The 25970-nt window shown below is 29.9% G+C and overlaps 1 protein-coding gene across 1 annotated transcript in view; it reads left to right on the forward strand.

Moving 5' to 3' along the window:
• Positions 1 to 25970, forward strand: part of LOC105201348 (frizzled-9) — a 39209-nt gene continuing 13239 nt past the window's right edge. Inside the window, exon 1 of the mRNA XM_011169335.3 lies at positions 1 to 2361. Within this exon, the coding sequence (XP_011167637.1) occupies positions 2152 to 2361 (210 nt within the window). The 5' untranslated portion in view covers positions 1 to 2151. The remainder of the gene's footprint in view (positions 2362 to 25970) is intronic.

Below are 25970 nucleotides of genomic sequence, written 5' to 3' on the forward strand. Positions count from 1 at the left end.
TCGATAAAGGAATAGATTGTTGAATAGCTAATACTGCTGAAAAAAGCTAATACCGCTCGAATCAGTAATTTGAATAAAAAAAAGTTCTTTTATATATTTTACGCTGTTTCAGAGAGTATATCTCTAAACAGCGTTAATTTAGAAGATTGTATCTATGGAACATTTTGATCTAAAGATCTTTTATTTTAACTAATAATAAGTTTTGTAACTAAATGCAAGGAACTCAGAATCTATATAAAATAAGAACAAAATGTTTTACCATTGACACTAATTTATTCTTGAACGTAGACAAATGAATTAATGTATAGTACATCTGATGAAAAAAGGAAATCTTATTCTTTTAAGTAAGAAACAGATTTTCGAATTTTTAGAAAAGAAGAATTTAAGGCTCGGAGATAAATATTTAGAATAATGAAATATAATTAAAGTTGCATAGACTCAAAATTTCAAAAAGTTATGGGCCAGTAACTGGTCTCTATGATTAATCTGAAATCAATCGATTAAATTTATAAATTACCAACTGTAAAACTGAATTAGGGACTTATTGTCCCTAATCCATATTTTTAATTATTTCAATTAAAAAATTACCTAAGGCTTCTGTTTACCCACTGTAGCCATCTTAGAACGATGTTATCACAAGTGAGAAAATTATACCTGAAAATTCTTGCAACACAAAATAATAATTATCCTGATTGAGATAACATTTTTCGGTAACAAATTCTTTACAGTTTTTCAGGATTAAAGGGAATCGTAGGGATACTTGTAAGCATCAAACAATAATTAAATTGATTAACAATTTAATTCCGTTATATTACCATTAGAGGTGTTCCTTAAAAAGCTATGTTCGGAAAACATTCGGCGCGCAGTTTGAAGAGTTTTGTAAATGTTTATAAATTTACCTAAAAAATTATCGAGTACTAATACCCGTATTCATAGTCCCTTCTTGAAAAATAAGGATTTTTTCTTTCTGTCTGTTTATGTTTTGCATGGGATAAATCGTAGTACGTGAGACAAAGACAGGCAATAACAAAGAATCCTCGTTTCTCAAAGAAGAACTATGAATACGGTCTTAAAAACTGTTTTTGTCCAGTAATGCTATTTTTCGTTATTTATTTTGTTAAAATAAAAATGTTTTTTTTTTAATTGTTTTTGTAATAGATAGTAAGACTTGTAAAATATATCAAAAACTTTCCTTTCGTTTGAATGATCAATAAATAACCTATATGGTTATTATACAATTACATTTACAGCTGCTTCATTAAAATAATTATAAAAATAAAAAATACTGCATTACAATGAAAAATCAAGCTGTACGTTACAAGAATAATTTAATTTTTTGAGATAAAATTGTGTAATTTTTTTTTTATCATACACACTTTGAATTGAATCGCAACTGTTAACACAGACTTAGCAATCAAGCCAGCAGGAGTTTTATTTATTAAAATATTATACTTTACGCAAATAAATTGATTAAAGAAATAGAAGTAGAAAATGGACAAGAAGAACAATATGGTCAATTTTGCATTCTGCAGTTGGCTATTTTTAAATTTAATCAGCCAATCAAGCTAATCAAATGGTGAGATCAGCCTTACAAGATAAGTCAGCTGATCTTATGAAAGCTGTCTTCTCCTTGGTGAGTTTCCCAAAACTAATTTCATCAAAAAATTTCACCACCTCCCCCCCTCCCTCCGCCTTCCCCACACAAAAGTAAAAGTAACGTGTAGACTAGATTCTCTATTTCCAAGAAAATGACAGAAGTTCATCGGTGAGACAGCGCAAAGTCCGGCGCTTTCTTTGTTCCTAATTATGCCTGCAGGATCAATCCCCATAATCCTCGGCGGTCGGGCTGAGATGATAGGGCCAGCCGCGACGGCGGCCGTGGCGGCAAAAAGTGGTAGGTGAGGTGGAAGGGAGAAAACGTGGCCGAACGCGAACGAAGTTGCCCGAATGCCTGCATCTGCATCGCGCAAGCACTGGCAGTACGAACACTTCAGTCAACTGAGGCAACTTCAGTCGGCCGTCGACCATTGATGTGAATGGGTTTTTGTAGGATGTCGCGTGTCGCGATCATGTGACCTCGCCGTTGCGAGTGTATACACGAATTATACATTATTATTATTATTTATCCGTAGTATGCAAAATAAAATGTGAATGCCATCGACATTGAAAATGGTGCTACGCATCGTGGTGCTCATCCTTTCGGCAGCGTCGATCCGAGGATGGGGCATCAACCACGCGCATCCTGGGACCGGTGCCAAATGCGAACGACTGAACGTGTCCTTCTGCCGGGGATTACGTTATAATCTGACGGCGATGCCAAATTTCATGGGTCACGAAGATCAGCGGCAAGCAGAACGAGGGGTAACTAATTTTTTTAAAAACCAAATTATTTTCTTGCTTTTTTGAGCCAGACTATATGTGATATGTGGTGATTCGTTTTTGCCAAAGTAGCTACTTTTTAATTCGCTAACGAATTAGCGCGAATAAATAACGAATGTGCGAATTCGTCAAAATGGAAAGCAAAAATTTGTTATTATGTGTCTGAATAATATCTACTACCAGTAAAAATTTCAAATCGATTCATTAAAAACTCGCAGAGAAAAAATTATTTACCAGAAAACATTTTTTGCAATGGACGAGAGGAAGAAACTCGGGACTTGAAAATTTGAGAAATTTAGTTTTTCTTTTTAATGACTAAAAGATAGATTAAATTTCAGACAAATCCATTGTGGCGGGATTTCGGCTCTCCTTATTATTCGGCTACAGCCTTTCAAGATAATATTAAACTTGTTTTTACAAAAAAATTTGAAATCGCAAAATACCATTTTTTACACATTAAATCATAATTATTTCAGAAATACTGATAAAGTTCGGTTTGCGGTGTTTTCAACCCTCAAAATTTACAAGAAACATCTTGTCTGGTTCAAAATTTTTTGCTTTGAACTACTCTGTTATTATTGAATAATAAGCAAATATATTTTTTTGATAAAATATATATTTTCTTGTGAAGTTGCGTTTATTTAACGCTACATAATTTTATTTCAACATTTATACATTTTGAGAATAAAAATATTCTCAAAGTAAGTTCTTTTTTCCTAGCTATTAATATTTCTGTAATTTCTTGCCTAAGAGCACAATTAGATTAATTTCTTGATTTGAAACTGTATTAACAGAAAATGCAATTTTCATAAGAATAAGCTGTTTTCAACTATTTATTAAACATTGATAATATTTAATATGTAGATCATACGTGATGTTCATTTTCAAAAAATTAAAAAAAAAACAATACATTAAATGTTGCTGTGGACTCAGTAATTTTCAGGTGGAAGGCAGGTAGAAAAAAGGGGGGGCTGCTTTTCATAGCAGCGAGCGTTAATAAGCGATCGAAGATCAAAGAACGCGCGTCCGGCTCTCATTAGCAGCGATAAGGCGAATCAAAGTCGCTGAACCGCGACGTTACGGGATGGGAGGGAACGAGAAGATTGGAGTGCGGGGGGGGGAGGGAGGACAAGGGGAGAATACCGGTCCCTTTTTCTTCGAGCAGGATATACGGTTCTCTCCACTGGAGACATAATTAGAAGTCGTTTTCTCTATGCTCGCGAATTGCTGGATTCCTCGATGCTCAACACTGATTTCCGGTCAAATTCCATTTCCGCGGAATGCAATTATTAATTAGCGGTAAAATGATGGAATCTATTCCTATGTAATCGTTGTCAAAATGCTCGAGATACTTTTCGTATTTTGTAAATTAATTTTACAGTTATTTATTCACAGAATTAATTTACAATCAATTGACCGATTGACTGTATTTCCTGAAAGCTATAAATAATATAACAATGTTTACTTAAAAATTAAAGCATTAATATAAAATAATTTGTTTTTGATAAATATTAGTTATTGTCGCCGCGAATAGATTTAGATACCGATAAAAATGATTGACTTTTTTAAACTATTAACTTCTGCTAATCTGAACTGGTTTCCGGTAAAATTATAATAATCAAATTATTTGTTAATATTTTATTCGAGTGTTTAACCAATTTTTGTGCAATCCAATCAGAGATCTTATTTATCTGAACAAAATTATCTTTTCGAAAGGGATAATAAAAATGTATATGCTTCTCGAATAAGAAAATTCGTATCAAAATTCAAGTAATAATATTTTCAAATTTTTAAAATAAAATTAAAATGGTAAAAAGATGATATTATGGGTCGAATAGGTATTATGATTATTCTGTATTATCTCTGTTATTTTATTAGGTGACAAATTCTAATAGATTATAAAATCATTTGTTTATTAGTCTGTCATTACATAGTGACGTTAATGTACCAATACAGAGCCAACATTTATTATGAATCATTTCTACTTTTGAGCATTTTGAAACTTTTTTAAAGTACATTTTAACATTAATCGTATTTCTTTATTTTTTTTAAACTTGAGCTAGGAATTGTAATCCCCGTGATTATTCTAATCTTGTGATATTTTCTTGTGATCTATTGATCGTAGTATGAAAAAAAACCATAAGTTTATTGTAATGTTTACACGTTATTGTAATATTTGTGTGTGATTATTGTAGTATTTTTTTCTATAGTTATTGTAGTATAAGATTACAAATAATGGTCATTATGACAATTTAATTAATCAATAACATTTGTAATTCTTTTTTGACAATTATTTTTAAAAAGTTTTACGTTCGACATTTCTTCAACATATCATAAAAATAAAACAGCTTGCATAATATAATAATTAATAATTATAATGATCTTTCTCTTCTTACAATTAGTTTATTCTTCTTCACTACCTTTCTTCCTTGTCTCTTCATCGCTATCTTTAGATTTAGCAGCATCGGTTTTTATCATATTTCTTTATCAATACGTTTTATCACCATGCCATAAATGCCTTGTATCATATTACTTAAAAGAAATAATATTAAATATAAAAAAATAAATATGCAATGTATACAATATGTGTTTTAAAATATAACTGTGTTTTTTAAATTTAATTTGAAAAAAAAAAAAGAATTTTTATTTTTGTTTTCTACTGTAATTTAAACTAGATATATAAAATAAATTTACTGTTTATTTGATTGAGTAGCTGTAACAGCTCAGTTATGTTTTGCAGTTTGAAGCAATGCAGTTTGTGCGTATTCATACAATTTCTCTGAACTACTCATATAAAAATGTAACAACATTGTAGAAATGTTTTATCGCAAGATTGCAACATTGCAGCAATATTGCAGTAACATTTCGCAATATTTTTACAATGATAAAGCGTTAGCCTTTAGAAGTATTGCAATGCGATATTAAAACAATGTTATATTGTAATATTTTAGTGTTTCTATAATATTTTAAATCATTACATTAACACGGTTATTCAAAAAATTTTTTAAATCGATTAAATTATGTGAAAACTGTAGGACCTCGAATCCGTAATTCACATTCAACAATAAATTAAATTTACTTGTAGTATTAATTTAAACAATACACTTTTTTCATATGTAATTGAGATTATACAATCGCTTTACGTTCGCAAGAATTAAAAAGAATAGATGAATCGCATGTCGTAAAGTACCTTTGGAAATGCAGACACACCGTACCATTAATGCACCCGATTGTACACGTTGTTACACACATACAAGTACACACATATACGCACGACGTAAGGAAAGAGAGGTATTTATAGCCGAGGGTTCACTCTCGCTCGCTCAGTTTTATTATCGTAATAACATTAAGGCGGCTTCCTTTGAAGCCGCCTGAAGCAAGATAGCCCTGACGAGCAAAACTGCGTATTTTTGTAGCAGCTGCGTTCCCCGTGCGCACGTGTGCGTGGCGCACGTGGAGGCGTGTGCGTGCGTGTATGGGAACATCGTTGGCGGATGTGGATTTGATATGTGCTTTTCACGCGATGGGTTGAAACTGACGATGACTTGAATCCGCGCGCAGAGAATTTGAAAAATCACTTGAAATCCTTAAGATTTCTTAAATAATAGACTATTAGTTATATGCAATTTAAAATTCGACTTTAAGTTGAACAACCGAAACAATAAAAATAACCCAATATCCCTAAATAAAATGATAATAAATAAGATCTTAAAATGTGTTGACTTAAGATGATTTTAACAGAATTTTGATTGGCTGTATTTAAAAAAATACGTGATGTTAAATATTGAATAAAAGATTCTTAAAAAATTTTTAATTTATAAAAATAATTATTTAATTTATTTTATACTCTAATTTAAAATCCTGAAAAAACCTGATAAGAAAAACTCTGAATACGTTTACATACTAGTTTATCAATAGTGTTTGCCGTTATTTATACAAAATTATCTAGATAAAGAAATAACTTCATCTTATTATTATTATTTGTATTATTTATTTATATTTATATTATAAGTACATTCCTCTTTATGTATTCTCTTTCTTCTATATTATCTTCCTCTATATTAGATAATAATATAGACAAGACAGATAAAAGAAGTATTATCTTTTCTAAATTATTTAAAATAATATAAACAATAACGGGAATGAGCGAGATAGAAATATTGTCCTTTTTTCTAGCGTCTCAATCTTCAAGCTATTCTTTATCCTAATAGAATTTTTTAAAGTGATAACAGTAAGGTTGCATTCTCAAATTCACTGCTAATACTGAAAATCTGTAGTAATGTGAACTATAGATTTTTAGTACTGGCAGTATACAGATCAGTAGTAATGCAATATAAAAATTGTCCCAAAACTATAAATTCGAAAACTTTTAGAAGGAATTTTGCTAATCGTTATATAATGTGATTTATATATTCTTTCTATTTTTTGACTTTGATTTTTGTCTTCATACTAATTCAATCTAAAAAAAAAAAATATTTTTTATCAAATTAAATTATTTGTGAAAAATTTTTGTTTTTAAGAAACAAAGATTTAGAAATAAAAATATAAACATATTGCTGTAATATCTTAAATTGTTTTGCTTAATAGCGATATTATCTAAAAAATAATTAAATAAAACCATATATAAGTTTATCTTTTATCTAGATTAAAATTAAATCTTTATCTAAGATATATTTACATGTCATTTATCTTTATCTAGATAATTTTAAGTTATCTGAGCACAAAATTTTTTATCAATATTGTATGCACATTTTACGTTACAAATTTTCGTATAAACATTTTATATTGAATTAGGTATCTAACAAGTCCACTTCTCAAAACGAGATGTTATTTTTTTCTGTAATGCATGTCTAGAGATTCTACTTTTTTTAAGTACACACACATGTTTACACTATACTTTTTAGTTAGAGATATATTAAATTTAATTTGTACCTTAACAGTACAATGAATTTTTTATAACACTTTTAAGTGTACAATGCACTTTATAATGTAAACACTTAATGTACTTTAAATATATAAAACACGTATTAATGCATATATTGACTCACTTGAAATGTATCTAAATCTAGGGTCGAAACCTTGTAAATAAAGTTAATTATTAAATTGTATAATTATATTATATAATACACGTATTAATAAATAATTATAATTTAGTCGATAAACTGGCAAATTGTATTTAACAATTTAATTAATTAAATGCAATTAGTTATTAATGCTCATACATTTATTCTCTCTCTCTCTCTCTCTAGAAAAGAATTTCTAAAACTATAAAAAAATACATACAAAAATTATTACAAAATTAATTAATAAAACAGGATTTGACTTTACTAGGATCCGTTTAAGTTATTAGAATCTTACAGTTATTTTATTATTAATCTCACATATAATTACATACAATTACGATACTAATCTTGCGTTTAATAATGACCTACAATTATGATTTGCACGAGGTTCTTAAATTGCAATCCAGTTTGCATTTGTAATTGAAAACGCGTCTGTAACTTAATACAGATGCAATTTGGCACAGCTGCAATTACACGCGATTGCACTTTAATAGCTTTATGCGAACTTAATGCGAACCTAATGTAACACGTATGATTACATGCACCTTTACCAATTATTCACGATTATGATTGATATGTATGTACCTGCAATTTTTACGAAGGTGCACGTACGAAAAAAAAAGGGATTGCTCGGAATAAACTCGTTCAATCAAATCGTTTAACATAGACATAATAAACATCTCTAATCTTTAAAAATATAAAAATATAATGCGTAGGGCTAATGAAAGTGCAGCGCGGTTGATTTTGCGCAAAAATAAAAAGTCATTTATAGACTGAGAATCATTTAATCAATCAACATTAATCTTTGAACGTTTCAACTCTCTTTGGAATCATCATCAGCAAAAAGTATGAATACACAAATCAGAAATTCGTAAATAATCCTATCTTCTTAACGAATCAGTGCTCCAGTCATCGCCGATTCCATGTGGTTGTCACTTATTTTCGCGCAAAATCAACCGCGCTGCACTCTTATTAGCCCTACGCATTATATTTTTATATTTTTGTTTCGAGAGTCTTTATCATATTGTTATCTCTAATCTTTGTTGTTATCATTCAACAAGATTGTATTTTAAATATTAATTTAATTATATTTAATTAACATTCAATTAATTGAGAGATTTCCTACAAAACCTAAACAAGTCCATTTTTTTTTTCAAATCTGTGTTAAGGCGACAAATTACTCCTTGTTAACATCACAACGTCAACAATTTTGTTTTGGCAAGAATCCAAATGGGAAATATAAATCGGATAAAATCGGTATGCCACAGCATCGAAGATTTAATTTATCAAGTATTATTTACTATGTTTAAGGAACATAAATGATATCAATAAAAATTTTATACTATTTACTATTATAAAAAAATTTTAAATATATATTTCTTTTCTTATACTTCAAGAAGAAACTTAATAAACCCTTGCATTTTTGTTGTATAAAAAAAAGTGGATTTACTCATATGTAATATATACGATGCATTGCTCATTTACATATACCATTTACAAATATGATATAAAATAACAAAGTGAATTACAAAATGTGTTTACAAAGTTTATTAGAGAATAAGAACAGTAAATATACATATAAAGTAATAATAATGTAATATTAAAGAAATTAATATGCACAAACATCAACAGAGTGCAGAATGTACACATTGTGTTGTCAACATAGGGGCAAGTGCTGCTTTCCAATCATGCAACGTCTGTATTACGGCATAAATGTCGATAGCTGTCGTATCTTCTAAACAAGTGGGATATACAAGATATCAAACTAAATAAAGAATACAAGTGCTAGGCACTTGTATCTTGCTTGTATTCCATCCTTTACTATCGCTCTACATTTAGGTACATATCATGATATAACCATTATGCCTTTTACATTTCTTACAGTAATCATTTTACGTAGATCGTAATGCACAATCGCGCTACTTCTACATGAAAAAATTAATTTAACTCACAATATTTTCGTTAATATTAGAGGAAAAGAGGGTAATATGGCACCCATTTTTATTTTATTGAATAACTTTGTTTATAATTAATATTTTCTATTGAAACTTGAACAGTTACATTTGCCAGAGTGTTGTTTGACAGATTCTAGACTCAAAGTAATGAAATATTTATAGGACGTGATTTATAAAAATCTAATGCACTGCATAATCGGTGGAAGAAAAAAGTGGTTGTAATATGACTATCCATAAAAATAATTTTTAAAAATTAATTTAGTTTAAAAGAAACTTAGTACCTTGCTACAAAATTATATCTTTTTAATTTTCTATCCTACGTTCAGAAGCTTTAAAAATACCATTAGAAATTTCATTAAAAATATTATTTTATCCCTGTTAATATTAAACAACAAGCATAAAATGATGTCTCTAATGTTTCTAAACACCGCTCTTTAGAATGACAATCGATTTATCGAAGAAATATTTCGATATAAAAATTTTGCTTAAAAAACCATATTAATAAAATTCCATGTTAGTGTTTTAACTTTGTATAACTTGAAATATATACGGCCGAATAAAAAGTTAAATAACAAAAAAAAAACACTCGAGTGTATGTACTTTCGTGTGATAATACACTCAAGTTTAAGAATAATGAGGAAGTGTATGTAATTAAAGGTTAAAAGTGTCCCTTGTAAAAGTTTAAAAGTGCTCATAAGTAAAAATGCCTTATAACAATGGTCAGTCATTATTGACATATTAGCATCACTAAAAAACGGCGGGCTGCTAAACGAAACTTCATAAGCAATTGTTTGAATACGTCACCTAATAATGGAAATAATAGAGGTAGCCATATTGTCGACAGTAGCTATAATAGCCTTTTCTTCTGAAATTACAACACAATATAGCATGAAAACACATAATAGAATGGTTGTGAGCAAACTATGTTTATTCCTTCTTTTTTTTCTGATTTCTGCGACGTACATCTCAGCGTAGTGAAAATACCGATTTTACCCTATAAAAAGGTAGTAAATATAAAATTTCCTCAGGAATTACATAAACAAGTTTTATTCTTTATTTTACTCAGAGGTTAGATATTTATTAATTTTTTAAATAAGTCTTAAAAATATTAATATATTAAATCGAGGTCTAAAACTTTATTGTTATCTATTGTATCTACTATTGTCCAGAAAAAAATTAGATTTATATAATAAACGGTTTGAAGAAGTTTATTATTTTCAACGAGTGAAAAATTAATTTTAACACTTACGTGATTTTTCGTGAGAAATCTTTCAATTAAATACTGTTTCGTTAGATTAGAGATTTAGCTTTCTGATTCGACAGCAGTTAAAATTCTTGATAGTTTTTAAATGTGCACTTATTTGTTTTACTCTTTGATAGCGCTTCATGAGATTTTTCTCGGATTACCGATTTGCGCGGAGCATATCGGAGTTTGTCTCATAAATGGTATTGACAAGTCTTCAAGATAAACCGCCGCGGTTCTGGTCATCCTAAGGCACGGAGCTCAAAGAAACGCCGCTATCATTTTCCACTTCCATCCTGCCGTTCACCTCGCCTTTCCAGCTTCCTTCTCCCCTTCTCCATCGTGCCGTTAACAAGTTCTACGCGTGGTATCCGCTAGTGATATCATTAAATGTACGTGTGTAAGTCTTCAGTATATATGTACTAGTGATCGTAAAAGAGTCGTTCCATGATTCTTCGAATCGTTATCTTGGAATCGTCGATGCCTGTGGTGGTTCTTTCGAAAGCTTGCTTAGCTCTGTCCTCGAACGTCAGAATCGTTTCAGCCAGCTAATCATATCGGTGAAGCTGTTGCTTTTTCAAAATTAAAAAGAAATCGTTAGAATTGTGGTTGTTCACCGATTACTTTTGGTGTCAAGTGATTTTAGAAAATGTTTCGTTTCCAAACAATAAAACCATCACTTGAAATATAAAATTAATTTCACGTTCTTCATTACTTCAGAGTCATAATTTTATTTAGAGTTATACGAAAAGCTTAGATAATTTTATAGTTCGACATAAATTTTTCAGAGTGTTTTCCAAATACACCCAGAAATTAACTTCGACAAATAATGGTCAGCCCTTGTCTTTTTAAAATAGTCTTTCTGAGAAATCTCTCTTTCTTCTTCTGGAACGTTTCTTTAATAGTCATTCGGAGCTCTATTTTTTTTTTAATTTTTAAAAATAAAACTATAATTTTTAAATTTCAGGGATCTGTAATTATTTACGATGAAAAAGTGATTTTCGTTCACACGATCGCCTATCTCTTCAGACTTCACGTGTGATTTTGGAATCTAGGTGTCTAATCATGAAATCATTTGCGATTTAAATCAGAAGGTGTTTTTTTCAAATCATCCATTGGACATAATTACAGAGAGATTAACTCGAACACGTTTTGCAAAGGCTGATGATTTCCCTAAACTTGAATGATCCTAAGAACCTGCGCACAATAGAATATTAGATATTAGGAATAGGAATTAAAATTTTAGAATCAGTTTCCTCAATGAACGCTGTAGATAAATAATAACTCGTGTTGTATCTAGTATGGCACATTTATATCTTACGTTTTATTTGTATCCATTTTGCGTTACGTTTAATATTCATTCACGAAAGTAATTCTAAAATTTTAAATCCTATTCCCAATATCTAATATTCCTCTATTGTGCGCAAGGCCTAAGAATTGGCGCCACCGCCAATGTACTGTCGTTCCCAGAAAACGACAAATTGCAGGGTGCGCTTGATCATCTTCATCTTGTATGGATACGATATCTCGAAGACAAAAATCTACTTAAAAAAAGAAAAAAGATCGAAGATAGAGAAATCGCTGTCTTAAATTAAAGAAATTAATATTTGAATGTTTGAACACGTTTCAAGATTTCAAGAATTAAGACAATGTTGGATAACGCAATCACGTTTAAGAATTTTAAGTTACTCTTTGAAACAATCAAAGGTATACAATTTTCCGCACACAGTTTATCTACATAAATCATTATCTAGATAATCATTTAGATACAGAAATAGCTTTAGTTTGATTATTATATCATCTTCATCTTTCTCTTAGATAAAAAAAGTGATATCTTTATCATACGAGGGCTGCCCAAAAAGTAATGCCCCATATTTTTTTTCTCAAAAACTATTCTACAAAAATAATATTTACACATATGAAAGAATGATATTTTATCTACTCACTCTATTTTTCTACATAATTTTCTTCAAATTCTACTGCCTTTTTCCAGCGATTCACTAGGGTGTCTATGCTCTGTCGGTACTAATCCTCGCTCTGGTTACGCAGCCAAGTTTTCATTGCGCTAATTACCTCTTCGTCGTCTTCAAAACGTTCTCCGGCCATTAAAAGATAGCATTCGTGGAAAGCATTTTGAAGACGACGAAGAGGTGATTAGTGTAGTAAAAACCTGGCTCCGTAACCAAAGCAAGTTACTTTTTGGGCAACCCTCGTATTATATAATTGTAAAATAATATAAACAATAGCAAGAATGAAATATTATTCTTAACCTCAATTTCCAAGTTACTAAAGGAGGGGAGGGTATTATGGCTACTGTCGACAATATGGCTACCCCTATTATTTCCGTTATTAGGTGACGTATTCTAACAATTGCTTATGAAGTTATTTATTTATTAGACCGCTGTTTTTTAGTGATGCTAATATGGCTAATGCATAATGACTGACACTTGTTATAACGTATTTATACTTTTGAGCACTTCTAAACTTTTTTGAGATACATTTTTAACCTTTAATTACATACACTTCTTCATTATTCTTAAACTTGAGTGTATTAACACACAAAGGTACATACACTCAAGTGTCTTTTTGTTATTTAACTTTTTATTTGGCCGTATAGATTTTGAGTTATACAAGGTTAAAACATGGAATTTTATTAATATTGTTTTTTAAAGCAAAATTTTTATATTGAAATTCTTTGATAAATCGAATGTCATTCTAAAGAGCGGTGCTTAGAAACATTAGAGACATTATTTTATGCTTGTTGTTTAATGTTAAACTGATTTGACTGACGGATAAAATGATTTTTTTTATAAACTTGGAATGGTATTTCTAAAGCTTCTGAACGCAGAAAAATTCTAAATCAGGAAAATTCTAAACAATGGAAAATTACAAATATATAATTTTGTAACAAGGTACTGTGTTTCTTTTAAACTAATTTGTTAAAATTAATTTTATGAATAACCATATTACAACCATTTTGTTTCTTCCACCAATTATGCAGTGCATTAGATTTTTATAAATCACGTCCTAAATAATAAATATTTCATTACTTTGGGTCTAGAATCTATCAAACACTCTGACGAATGTAATCGTTCAAGTTTCAATAGAAAATATTAATTATAAACAAAGTTAATCCAATAAAATAAAAATGGGTGCCATATTATCCTCTTCTCTATTTGTCCCAATAAGAGAATTTTTCAAGTGATAGCAAGGTTGTGCTCCGAAATTTTGTGCTAATATTAAAAATCTATACGTAATGTGAACACAGCCTAGATTACAAAGATTAAGAGTAGAAGAAAAGAAAGTAATACAGCACCCATTTTCCTTCAATTGAATAACTTTGTTTAATCAATAAATATTAATATTTTATATTGAAACTAGAACAATTATATTTGTCATAGTGTTGTTTAACAAGTTTTAGACTTAAAGTAATAAAATATTTATTACTTAGGATATGATTTATAAAAATGTGACGCATTGCGTAATCGGTAAAAGAAAAAAAAGTGGTGGTACTATGGCTAACCCAAAAGTAATTTCTAAAGGTCGGTTTAATTTAAAAAAACACGGTATTTTGTTTCAGAATTATGTTTTCAGTTTTCCATTATTTAGAATTATGCTGATTCAAAACTTTCTTCAAAGATTTTAGAGATATTATTAGAATTATCATTTTATCGCTGTTTAACATTTAACAACAAACATAAAATGATATCTCTAATATTTCTGAACATCGCTTTTTAGGATAACAATCGATTTATTAAAGAAATTTTTGATATAAAAATTTTGTTTAAAAAACTATATAAACAAAATCCTATATTATTGTTTAACTCTGCATAGCTCAAAGTGTGTACAGTCGAATAAAAAGTTAAATAACAAAAAAACACTCGAGTGTACGTACCGTCATGTGACACTCAAGTTTAAGAATAATGAGGAAGTGTATGTAATTAAAGGTTAAAAATGTATCTTGAAAAAGTTTAGAAGTGCTCATAAGTAAAAATGCCTTATAATAATTGTTAGCTATTGTATATTGAAATATTAAAATCACTAAGAAACGGCGGGCTAATAATTAAATAATTTTATCAACAATTGTTAGAATTTGTCACTTAATAACGGAGATAATGGAGGGTATAGCCATAATGTCCACAATAGCCATAATATCTTCTTCTCTTTTACTACAATATAATAAAAATTGTCCCAATTATAAATTAGGAAACTTACAAAGAATTTTGCCAGTCATTGTGTAATGTGAGTTATATATTTTTTCTATTTTTTTACTTAGATTTTTATTTGCCTATCGATTCAATTCTAAAAAGGAATATTTTTTATTAAAATTATTTATGAAGAACTTTTATTTTTAAGAAATAAAGATTTAGGAATAAAAGTATGAACATATTGTTTTCATCCTAAATTGTTTTGCTCAATAGTGATATTATCTCAAAATTAATTAAATAAAACCAAATATAATTTTATTTTACTTTATCGATTATTGTAAAAGATATTGCCAAGTGCCTTGATGATCAAACTAGCTAACAATAAGACACCCACATGAAACGTTGGAGTATCCAGGTTCAAACCCTGGCCAAAGTAATTCAAGTAATACTTTTTACAATAAGTTCTTTACAGTTTTTGGAACAAAGGGGAGGGGGAGAAATAGTAAAGATATTTATAAGCATCAAAATTAAATTGATTAACAATTTGATTTTCATGATCAAGCGATGCGGTAGCACCGCGACGCCAGGTATATAAAAAAAAAAGTTTGAATCAATATGTAATGATGACTACGGCACTGGCATTATCGAAGCGCTACCGCAGTAGCTCTATCTCGAGTTTTTGCCTTGCTCATTTTCCGATTTAATTAATTCAGAATTTATTCGGAAACAAAGGTTATAATGAAAAAAATTCTAATGATACTTTTATAATAACTTTTTACGAGCTTCCGATTACGACTGGTCCGAATGAAATCGGTTCAGTCAATCCCGAGATTTTGACAGCGAGTCTATGAAAAGTGTCACTTCGACGATTTCAGTTTTCAGTATTGTTCGTCGTCTTGTCGTTTAGTCTCGCGAGTGTCCACCAAGGCGCATGTACAACGGTCAAGACGGGCGATTGTCCGTTAAGATAGGTTGTTATGTGAGGTTATGCACTATGCAGCTACCGAGAGAAAGGTAGGGGGAGAGAAGTATAATAACGCTTTTGAGTGCAGTAAGTTTTAAAATTTAATAACCCAAGTTAGGTTAACGACGTATATCAGAATCATCCAATCAAAACTTGAAATAGAGCATGTGACGTCATTAAAACGAGCAAAATAGCGCGCATGTGCCGCGCTGATTGGGTTCTTCAGTATGATGAGGTTGTGGGATAATTTTCTATCAGCGGTCGCTTGTGTGCATGCGTTGAGAACATCTACAGGCTACGATTGACACATGCGCACGGAAAACTGGTGAAACAAATCGTTCCATAATCTTCTCACACCGTTTTACACTATTTCAGTCAGAGGCAGTTTCAGTCATTGACACCAACACAGAACATGATACTGCCACCAATGGCCACGTTGTGGCCCCTCGAGTCGTATTATTTAAATATATAAGACGTAATATAAAGAGACCCAGCACGTCAAGTATATTTTTTTTTTGCTATGATCCCATTTGTCGTTTAATCACTTGAAATCTGTTTTATGAAACTTAAAATTATTTGGAAAAATAATAGATTAAACTTTTACTGCATATACTTTTTAGTAATCAAACACTTTGCTAATTGTTCTAATGAATAGTCTTAATATACATGTTTTAAAAAAGTTTATAGTTTACGTGGGTTTAGAGGAAAATACTATTTTTTTATGTCTAATGAAATATCTGGCTAATTGTGTGATCTAATCTTTTTTGGAATAGTTTAATTTAAAAACATGTTTTTAATATAAGATAGTTAGACTAATATATGATACTTTTTTAAAAAAGGATTTTTGTTAAGAATTTTGGAAGACTATATATACGACACTTTTTTATATATCTGACGTACATTTTTCTTTTTTTAAAAAAAAAAGATTTTTGTATGGATATTATATTGTTGGGTTCTTCTTAAAAATTGTGTTTTGAGTTCGGTAAGTATTAGATTCGAAATTGACTAATATAACTGAAAATAACGTAAAATGTTCAATTAAAAAATATCTTTGAAATTGATTATAGCGGTTTATCTTCTTCTTGAATATAAAACTTACATTCAAATTTATGAAAAATTCCGATTCAATTTAAAATAATTCGGATATCCGAATTATTTAAATAATTTAAATATTATAACAATTTTTCAAGAGAGAGAGAGAGAGAGAGAGAGCGTGCGTGCCTACGTGCGTGCGTGCATGTACATACGTGTGTGTGTTTTTCAATTAGATTTCGGAGAGACATCTGATTATCTAGATATCCAAATAAGCTCTAATACTCTGTCTCTAAAATTTCGCAAATCTGTTTTTCAAATGGCCATGGCGATGTGTATGCATACACATTCTACATTTTCAATGAACCTAAAATTTTATCAAAACAATAAAGAGAAAGATAAAAAACGAGCAAACACCACGGTGTTATTGGTATATAGTTGATAAATTTATTTGAAAATTAGTCGGACGTTTCGGTTTAACTTAACCTTCTTCAGCCGAAATTATTAATTCTCAAAAAATCTTTTACATTATTTAAATAGTTAAAAAATTATTGAACAAACCTTAAACATTATTTAAACAGTTACAGATTATGAACAAAACTCGAATTACATTTGGGCACATCTCGAATTGTATTTACATTCTTTAAAACAGTCAATTAAATACCAAACACGATAAATCACATCACAGGTTCGACACACATATTATACACAATTATAAATAAATAAATAATAGTCCTCCATGTCAGTAATCTCCACTGATTTTTATTTAACTTCTCTGTAAATTCGTCTAGCCGTTTCATCGTTTTAAAGAAGGAAAAAAGTGTAAAATTTTATTATTTAAAAATTTATATCGAGATCTAATATCGAGAAAAGAGATTTTTACGTTTCTTTACAGCTCGGAAACGTGTCTCGGAATACAATAGTAATTTATTGTCCACGAAGATGAGCGACGTAGAAAACCTAATCTAGCCTCCGAAAGCGAGCCCGATTGCACCCTTTCGCAAAAAGCATCTTCTGTCCGTCTCCCCGAGCTCGACATCGCGTCTCAGCGATTTATGCGTCACATCACATAAATATACATGCTGCCTTACAAAAGGTTTCACAATGACTCGATCAAGGCGAAACGAGCGAGCCGCGTAAGGACAAAAGCGAGGAAGGAAAAGGAGCGGATCGCAATAAGAAGTAAGTCGGGTCCCGCGTCCCATCTGTTTGTTCGCGTTTCTTCTTCTATCCGTGAGTTGTCTGTCAAGTCGCTTCGGAAATGCTCCAAAGGGACTGTATACGGGAGCGGGGGAGAGAGTGGAAGGAGTAGGATGCGCCGTTTCCTACTCCGTCTTTTTCTGGTCATTCCTGGAGGAGAAGAATGCGAAATAATGAACGAACCGGTCCGCTCAGATTTCTTCTTCGTCGGCGTCACGCTTCCCCTTGCGTTCCTGTGGGTTTGAGATAACCAAGACGACATCTAAGATTACAAAATAAAACTGATTACACGTAGTAAGTGTAACATAATTTCGAGTGATTAAATTCTCAGTCCCGTATAAAAGAATTGAGACTTATCGCAAGTCTCTATATTATTACAGATGTGTTTGTACGTGGGAAAAATTGAAAAAAAAAAAAATCATTTTTTATTTGACATCATAAAACTCTCGATTATCCTATTTTTATACAATCATGTTTATTTCATATCTCGGCGATTATAAAAACCCAAAAGAGAATACCGTTTAGAATTTCATTAATTTCGAATCTCGTATTTGAGAGTTATTTTCATTTAAGTTACATTTTTCTCTCTTGTAATGAATGTAGATATTTATAAAGATATGCGAATAAACTGTTTTTTGACGCCAAATCAAATTTTATTTCTTTTTTCGAATCCGAGTTGAAATAAATTAATAAAATTTTACTCGAATTGAATCAAATTATATCGAATCATTTTCATCGAAACATCTCATTGTCAGCCAAAATAATTTGTAATTGCTATAATATTAATATAATTTGGAAATAATATTTTATATAAGATGAGCAAAAAGGTACGCGGAAAATAGTAAACTAGTAAAATATCTCAAGGCGTTTGAGAAAAAAATCTTGCAAATAAAAAGTTGTATGGTTTTAAAGGAGGACAAATTATAGTAAAATCTATTTTTGAAAAAATCAATTTTTTAAGCGTAGATAAAGGTTGCTATTTTTAAATAGAATTATATGATTTTTTAATGTTTTCTCTAATTATTTTGCGTCAGCGCAATATTCTTGTTATTATTACGTGTTATTATTATATATAAAATAATATATTTTATGTTACTATACAAAATAAAAATTTGAACTCCATATTTGAATAACATTCAACTTTTCTTTGGAAAAAAAACTTTTCAAAATTAAAAAAAAAACGCAAAATTAAAGTAAATGCTATTTGTTTATTAAACGCGGTCTACTACAATATCTAATTTATAATTATGGTCATTGCCATCCCATAATTCATTTACACAAAACACATATAATTGTGTGTCAAATCATTCTGTTGCTTTAGTTGTATGGTTACAAAACATATCGATATGAAATAACAAGACATAAAACGACGAAATAAATTGTGAGTGATCAAAAAGTTATTTTTAATAATTATTTTAGAAACATTTTGAAATAATTTTAATGTCATAATGATTTTTTATTTTACTTGGATATATTTTCAGATTTATTTATATAACATATTTTACAAACCTTTATATTAATATTTCATATTATAAAACTTTAGAAACATTTTTTTTGCAATATTTCATATGATACTTTGCAGAATCCTTTCAGAATTATTACACATGAAATGTGCAAGGTTGAAATATTTTTGAAGACTTTCTGCATTAATCAGTGCTGCATAACTACTATTATTATTACACGAAAAGAATAATTTTTACTGCGGGATCTAAAAATTTAGCTAGATATAGGTTGAAAAATAATTTTATGTTAAACCATTAAAAGAATTATGTAGGTCGCTCAAGCATAATAATGTTTCTACAACCAGTTTTGACATTCCAATAACCAGGTAAAACGTTCAATAAAATTTTTTTAATGGTTTAACAATTGTTTGCAGATCTGTATTTCAGCGAAATTGTTCTTTCAGTATAGAATTTAATTATTAGAATATACACGTTATACAAAAAATTGGTAACACATACACACACAACATTTTATAAATAATATCTTATCCCTCAGCATTTATTTATATTTGGAAGTATGTAACATGCATATAGCATATCTATAATGGTGCAAGTTTGTTCGCATGCTCCAACATACTCCTAAGGCCGGTATTCATAGTTCGTTCTTATATTTAAGATACCATCAACCAATCAGAGAGCCGTATCAGCATCTTAAGATGATTTTGAAATAAGAATCTACTATGAATACCGGCCCTATTAGTCACTCCAACACGTTTGAAGCGCATTGAAGGAGGAGGAGTATGATGGAACATGCGACGCAGACAAACCTGTAATGTATTTTAACATAAACATATGATTATCATTACCTTTGAGAAAGAGCAAAATTATAACAACAATATTGCAACAAAACTTCACGTCATAAGATGTTATTTTAAAAAAGAATGAGAATGGTTATACCGGTCGAAAGTAGAGCTTACAATTAAGACTCAATAATAATATAATTTTCTACGTGAATTTTACAAATATTTACAAAATTCTTTAAACTGCGTGTGCCATATACTAGTTAGATTTAAAATATAACTTTTTAAGAAGAATCCAGAAATGTAACATAACGAAAATTAAATTGCTAATTAATTTAATAATTTTAATGCTTACAAGCATTTCTACGATCTCCCCCCCCCCCTTATTCCGAAACTTGTAAAGAATTTACTGCGAAAACTATTACCTTGGTCAGATGTAAACCTGATTCCGTATGCGTGTGTTAGCCAGGTCGATCACCGAGGCACTGTATGTGTGATACTAAATTTATAGCTATTATATAATGAACACATAAACACAATAACCTGCAAATAACCTGCAAATATTCTACATAAGTTAACGTCATAATTATTTAATAAATGAGTGAATTGGAAATTTTCATTAATTAATTTTTATGAGTAATATTAATAATTACGTTTCAACTTAATTAAATCCTCTTCAGCCATTATAAAACAATTTCAACGCATATTTTCGTAATTACGTTAACTAAGATTAATAAATGTTAAAATTTTGCGTCTGCTTCGGTGTTGATAATATTACAATAATTAAATGTTAAATAAAGCGCGTAGTTATGATTTAGAATGGAAATATCCCAAATAGCACATATACGTTTCAAAAAAGTTTTTCCAAAACGTTTTATTACCGATTTTTAAAAACGTTTCTCATGCGTTAAAATGCCCACTCAAAAAAACGTTAACTGAAACTTTTCTTTTCCGATAAAGTAACGTTTAAGAAACCATTATAGAAACGTGTTTTTTACGGATAAAGAAATTTAAAAATTTCTACTTTTTTAGAATTTCTAATTAATTGTCAAAAACAGTTTTCTTAATGTTAAATAAAATAGAAATGTTATTTAAAGTAAAAAAATTTGAGAATATTTCTCAACAATTTTTTGGGGAATTTCAAGCTGTCACCCCCATTCAAGTCGTAACCTCGCCGAACGTTGCTTGACCTGTAAAACTGCTGCGAATTGATGCCTAATGATTGATGTGAACACTTCGTGTTAACACATGTATATCGAATCAATATATGTTATTGAAAAGATGAAACATATAATTAAAGCATATTATTTATATAAACATATATAAAATTATACTCTTTTACGATTACGACTTGAATGAGTGACCGCTTGAAAATTTCCGGAAAAAATTCTTGAGAAAGATTCTCGATTTTTTTACTTTAAAAAACATTTCTATTTTATTTAATGTTAAGAAAACTGTTTTTTACAGTATTAAAATAATTATTTATAAATAAATTTTTTATAATATCATATATGTTCATACATGGTTATATAGAGACAAATTTCGTACATGATCATATATGATGATTTATGGACAAATACTACTTCATATCGGATTATGCTTGACAATATACGATAAGAATTATATAATTTGTTTACATAATATCATATTGATTTCAAATACGTTTTTTCAACGTATTCATAGTTTCATAATCGTAAAGAACTTTTGATAAACGTTCAAACAGAAATGTTTTTAAAATCATAGTTTAAGAAACGTATTTGTTACGTTTCTACAATTAAGAAGAAACGTAAAAAATACGTTTCTTAAACTGTGGTTTCAAAAACGTTTCTGTTTAAACGTTTTTTAATGGTTCTTTACGGTTACGAAACTATGGATACGTTTTAAAAACATATTTGAAACCATTATGTGCTACGAAATATCGGAAATATCTTTTTATGGGTACACATTAAAAATTTACTTTAAATACTGTAAACACGTTCTAATATAACAATGTTGCTAACAAAGTTTTGTTGGCAACGGCGTCATATTGAAGTCATAGTAGTGAAAGATGTGTTTTCCGACAGTTAAAGTAATTTCTGATAGCCAGCATTTCTTCGAAATTTAAGTAAAATAAATAAGATTCTTTTTGAAAATTTTGAATGTATCGTGTGCAGTTGAATTTATTTGAAACATTTCGTGTTTACTTTTTGTTGTGTGATGTCTATTTTTGTAGATCATACATAATAATGCGCATAGTTGACGTCGGGGCTATTCGAAAAACCAAACGTCGAATCGATTCGGACGATTTTTTTCTTTCATATTCGCGTTCTATGTACCAAAATACACAATTTAATACTTAACAAATGTAATTACACAAAATACGAATAGTCTCTGACTTGTTTCGAAAACGTTAAAGCAATAAATTTCTCTATTGTGTGTTTGTATTTTTTTTTTGTTGTATGTAGCATTTCTTTATAACACTATATCTTTTTTTTAATAAAAGAAGGTCTTCACAATAGTTTTTTTTATATATTTTTATTTTTAAACACAAATTTCAGAATATTCCCAGACTATTTTCGAATTACCCCGGGCTTAGGACTATTTGAAATACTTAGCATTGGTTGACATTTTTATATGTATTATACATACTTTAAAGCAAGTACATTTCTATGTTCTATTTATATTGGCATTGTGAAGGGGAAGGTTCAACCTTTCAAACCGTAACTTGTTTTTTTTTTATGAATATAGGACTCAGGAGACGCAAAAGAAAAAAAAGGTCTTAGTAATACTCTATTCATATAAACAATATTTGAAATCTGTCGCCATCACGTTGCGTCGTAAGATTCTCTTGTAGAAAGAGAATAAAAATTAAATTGACATTGGCCTTTTATCTCAACAGCTTCCAATATGCGAATAAATATATAAACGACTAATATTTCTTTTATGTTTGTGTTTTTTTATGTCGTGTATATTATCATTTTGTATGCATGGAAATCGCTGATTCGCGTAAAGAGAGACGGTTTGCTGCGCGTTGACTTGGCACTAGATGCGACCGCGTCTCTTGATAATTGTTATGTTGAATTTTAATATATAGATTATAAAAAAAGAATTCTGTAATGTTGATTGTATAATATAAAATTATTTTAAATATAATTTTATAAAATTATCAATATCTATACATGATTTGTATTGAAGCTTCTAGATTCCAGATTTTTGAATTATTTTTTGAATTTTTGAATTATTTTTTGGAAGTTCGTACATTTCTATTTATTTTGAATTCCGATTGTAAGAACCCAAAAAGAGTAATTTTTAGAATTTTAACAGCTTCGAATTTTGCATTTTGAGAGTTTTTATTCAAGTTATTTTTTTTCTTATATGTAATAATTTTTATAAAATCAAATTGTAAATTTGTTTTTTAAACATTTTATTAATTCTATGGGGAAATCAAAATTATGTTAAATGACTTCCCCGTATCGATTACCGATTCGCATTCATCGCGCGCATAGAGAAGTGAAAACGATCACGCACAATCTCTGGATGATCTCTCTCTCTCTCTCTCTCTCTCTCTCTCTCTCTCTCTCCCGGGGCTGCTGTCGGCTGGTCCACCTTGATCGGTGAGAAGAGAATCCGGAGAGAGGGACGCAATGCAGGGCGAGATGGAAGGCTCTGTCGTTACGGGTTACCACGTAATTTCATGAGGCTATAATTTGGGAGCGCCGTGGAGGAGAAGAGCATCAGGATCTGCTTGTAATGGGCGAATCTAGAGGGGAAGAGAAAAGGGTAGGAGGTAAAGAAGAACCGGCTTCGGTGGATCCCAGCGACGTCCATCGGGATTGAGGCGGGAAGAATGGGCGGGATAATTACCCCTGATGCCCGCCGCTCGTTATATTTCATGGAAGCGAGGCGTCTTCTCCGCCTGCTTAGGTGCATTACCCTCTCGCTCTCCATCTCCGTCGTGAGTTTTGCTTCGCGTTTAGAGAAACGGAGGAACATAAAAGTTTACCCCAAACGTCAGAACATTATAAAAGAAATACAATAGATGCAATATGCCGAAATAAATTGTTCACGTATCCATATTGTTAGATTACGATTTATTTGAATTAAATGTGTGTATAGATACCAGTGCTGGCGAAAACAATTGAAATCCATCTAAAGAGACATTAAAAATGTAAAAAAAAACACAAAATTTTGTAATGTGTATAGACTTATTTTAAAAATGCAATGAAAAAAATCAAATACAATATCAGAAAGAAATAAAATTGTAATTATTTCAAGTTTATTTATATTTATTAAAATAATTTCATAAAACATATTTTGTGATTTCATAAAAATTTAAAATACGTACAATATTTTGGGAAACTATAACCCAATCATAATAAATTTAATATAACATATAGAAGACATTTAAGATGTAAAAAATGCAGTGTTGAAATGTGAACATGAAATACAATAGATAGCGTAATAATTAGAGACGCAGAAATTGAAAAGGGATTAATTGTATCGATAAGCAACTAATTATGTGATAAATAAAAATTAAAAATGGGCAAAATCTTCAGCAGCAACATATTCGGCATTTTTGTATGTAATTTTGTTTGTAATTTTGAATCCTGTTCTTTGAAGGTAAATTGATGCATACATATTTAAAATGAAATAGATATATTGTTTGATATTTGACAAAAGTCAGAAAGTTTAAATGCAGTATGGTACATCAACAAAGAACAGGCCTTTAATATGTTACCAGACCGCAGTCATTTGTACTTGTTAGTACGAGAGTTGTAAGTCCTTAGAAAATCCAAGACATGACGCTTGTAGTATCGAAAAAGGTTTGCTTTTAGTAAGCGTCATTTCTCACTAGACTGCCGTTAAAGTTTCAACTATATCTATCATGTGGTTTTATTTTCATAACCGATTGAAGTAAGAAACTTTTGTTCATTTACAAAAATAGAAACAAATAAGTTTGCTGATTAAACACTTTTATTTAAAAGGCTTAACACCGAAAGAGATCAAAGCAGAGTTGGATGAAGTTCATGGCACATCTGCTTCTGTGTTTGCGACTGTTTACAATTGGGTAAATGAGTTTAAACGTAGCCGTACGTCCACAAATGATGAACATTGTTTGGGACGTCTAGTGGAAGTGACTTCCTCCGAAATGATTGACAAAATCCATAATGTTTTTGAGTGCTCGACGAATCAAAGTGCGCGAAATAGTTGAGGCTATAAGCATATCACAAGGTACAGTGTTTTCAATTTTGCACGAAAAATTAAGTGTGAAAAAATTTCGGCAAGATGTTTGCTGCATTTGCTGAAATCAAATCGACCGTCAAAATGGCAAAATTCCATGAATTTCGCTACAAATTGATTCCTCATCCGCCACATTCTCCTGATTTGGCCAACCCGACTATTATTTATTCCCGAACTTGAAGAAATGGCTCGGTGGTAAGAGATTTGGGCCGAATGATGTCATCACTGAAACAGGCCTATTTTGAGGACCTTCTAAAATCCTATTTTTTGACGGCTTAAAAAAGTTGGAGAAATGCCGGGAGAAGTGTATCAAGCTAAAAGGAGATTATGTTAAAAAATAAAAAATCTACCTAAAATAATTTGTTTTTCTATCTTCTTCTAAGGGCTTATTGAACGACCCTCGTAACAAGTATTACCTGATGAGATAAAAATTAATTAAAATTGTTGCAATTATAAATTATCATAATTATAAACTTCTTGAAAAGCATTAATGTAATAATAATCTTGTAAATAAAACAAGATTA

Source organism: Solenopsis invicta, chromosome 13, assembly GCF_016802725.1.
Source record: "Solenopsis invicta isolate M01_SB chromosome 13, UNIL_Sinv_3.0, whole genome shotgun sequence".
NCBI lineage: Eukaryota > Metazoa > Arthropoda > Insecta > Hymenoptera > Formicidae > Solenopsis > Solenopsis invicta.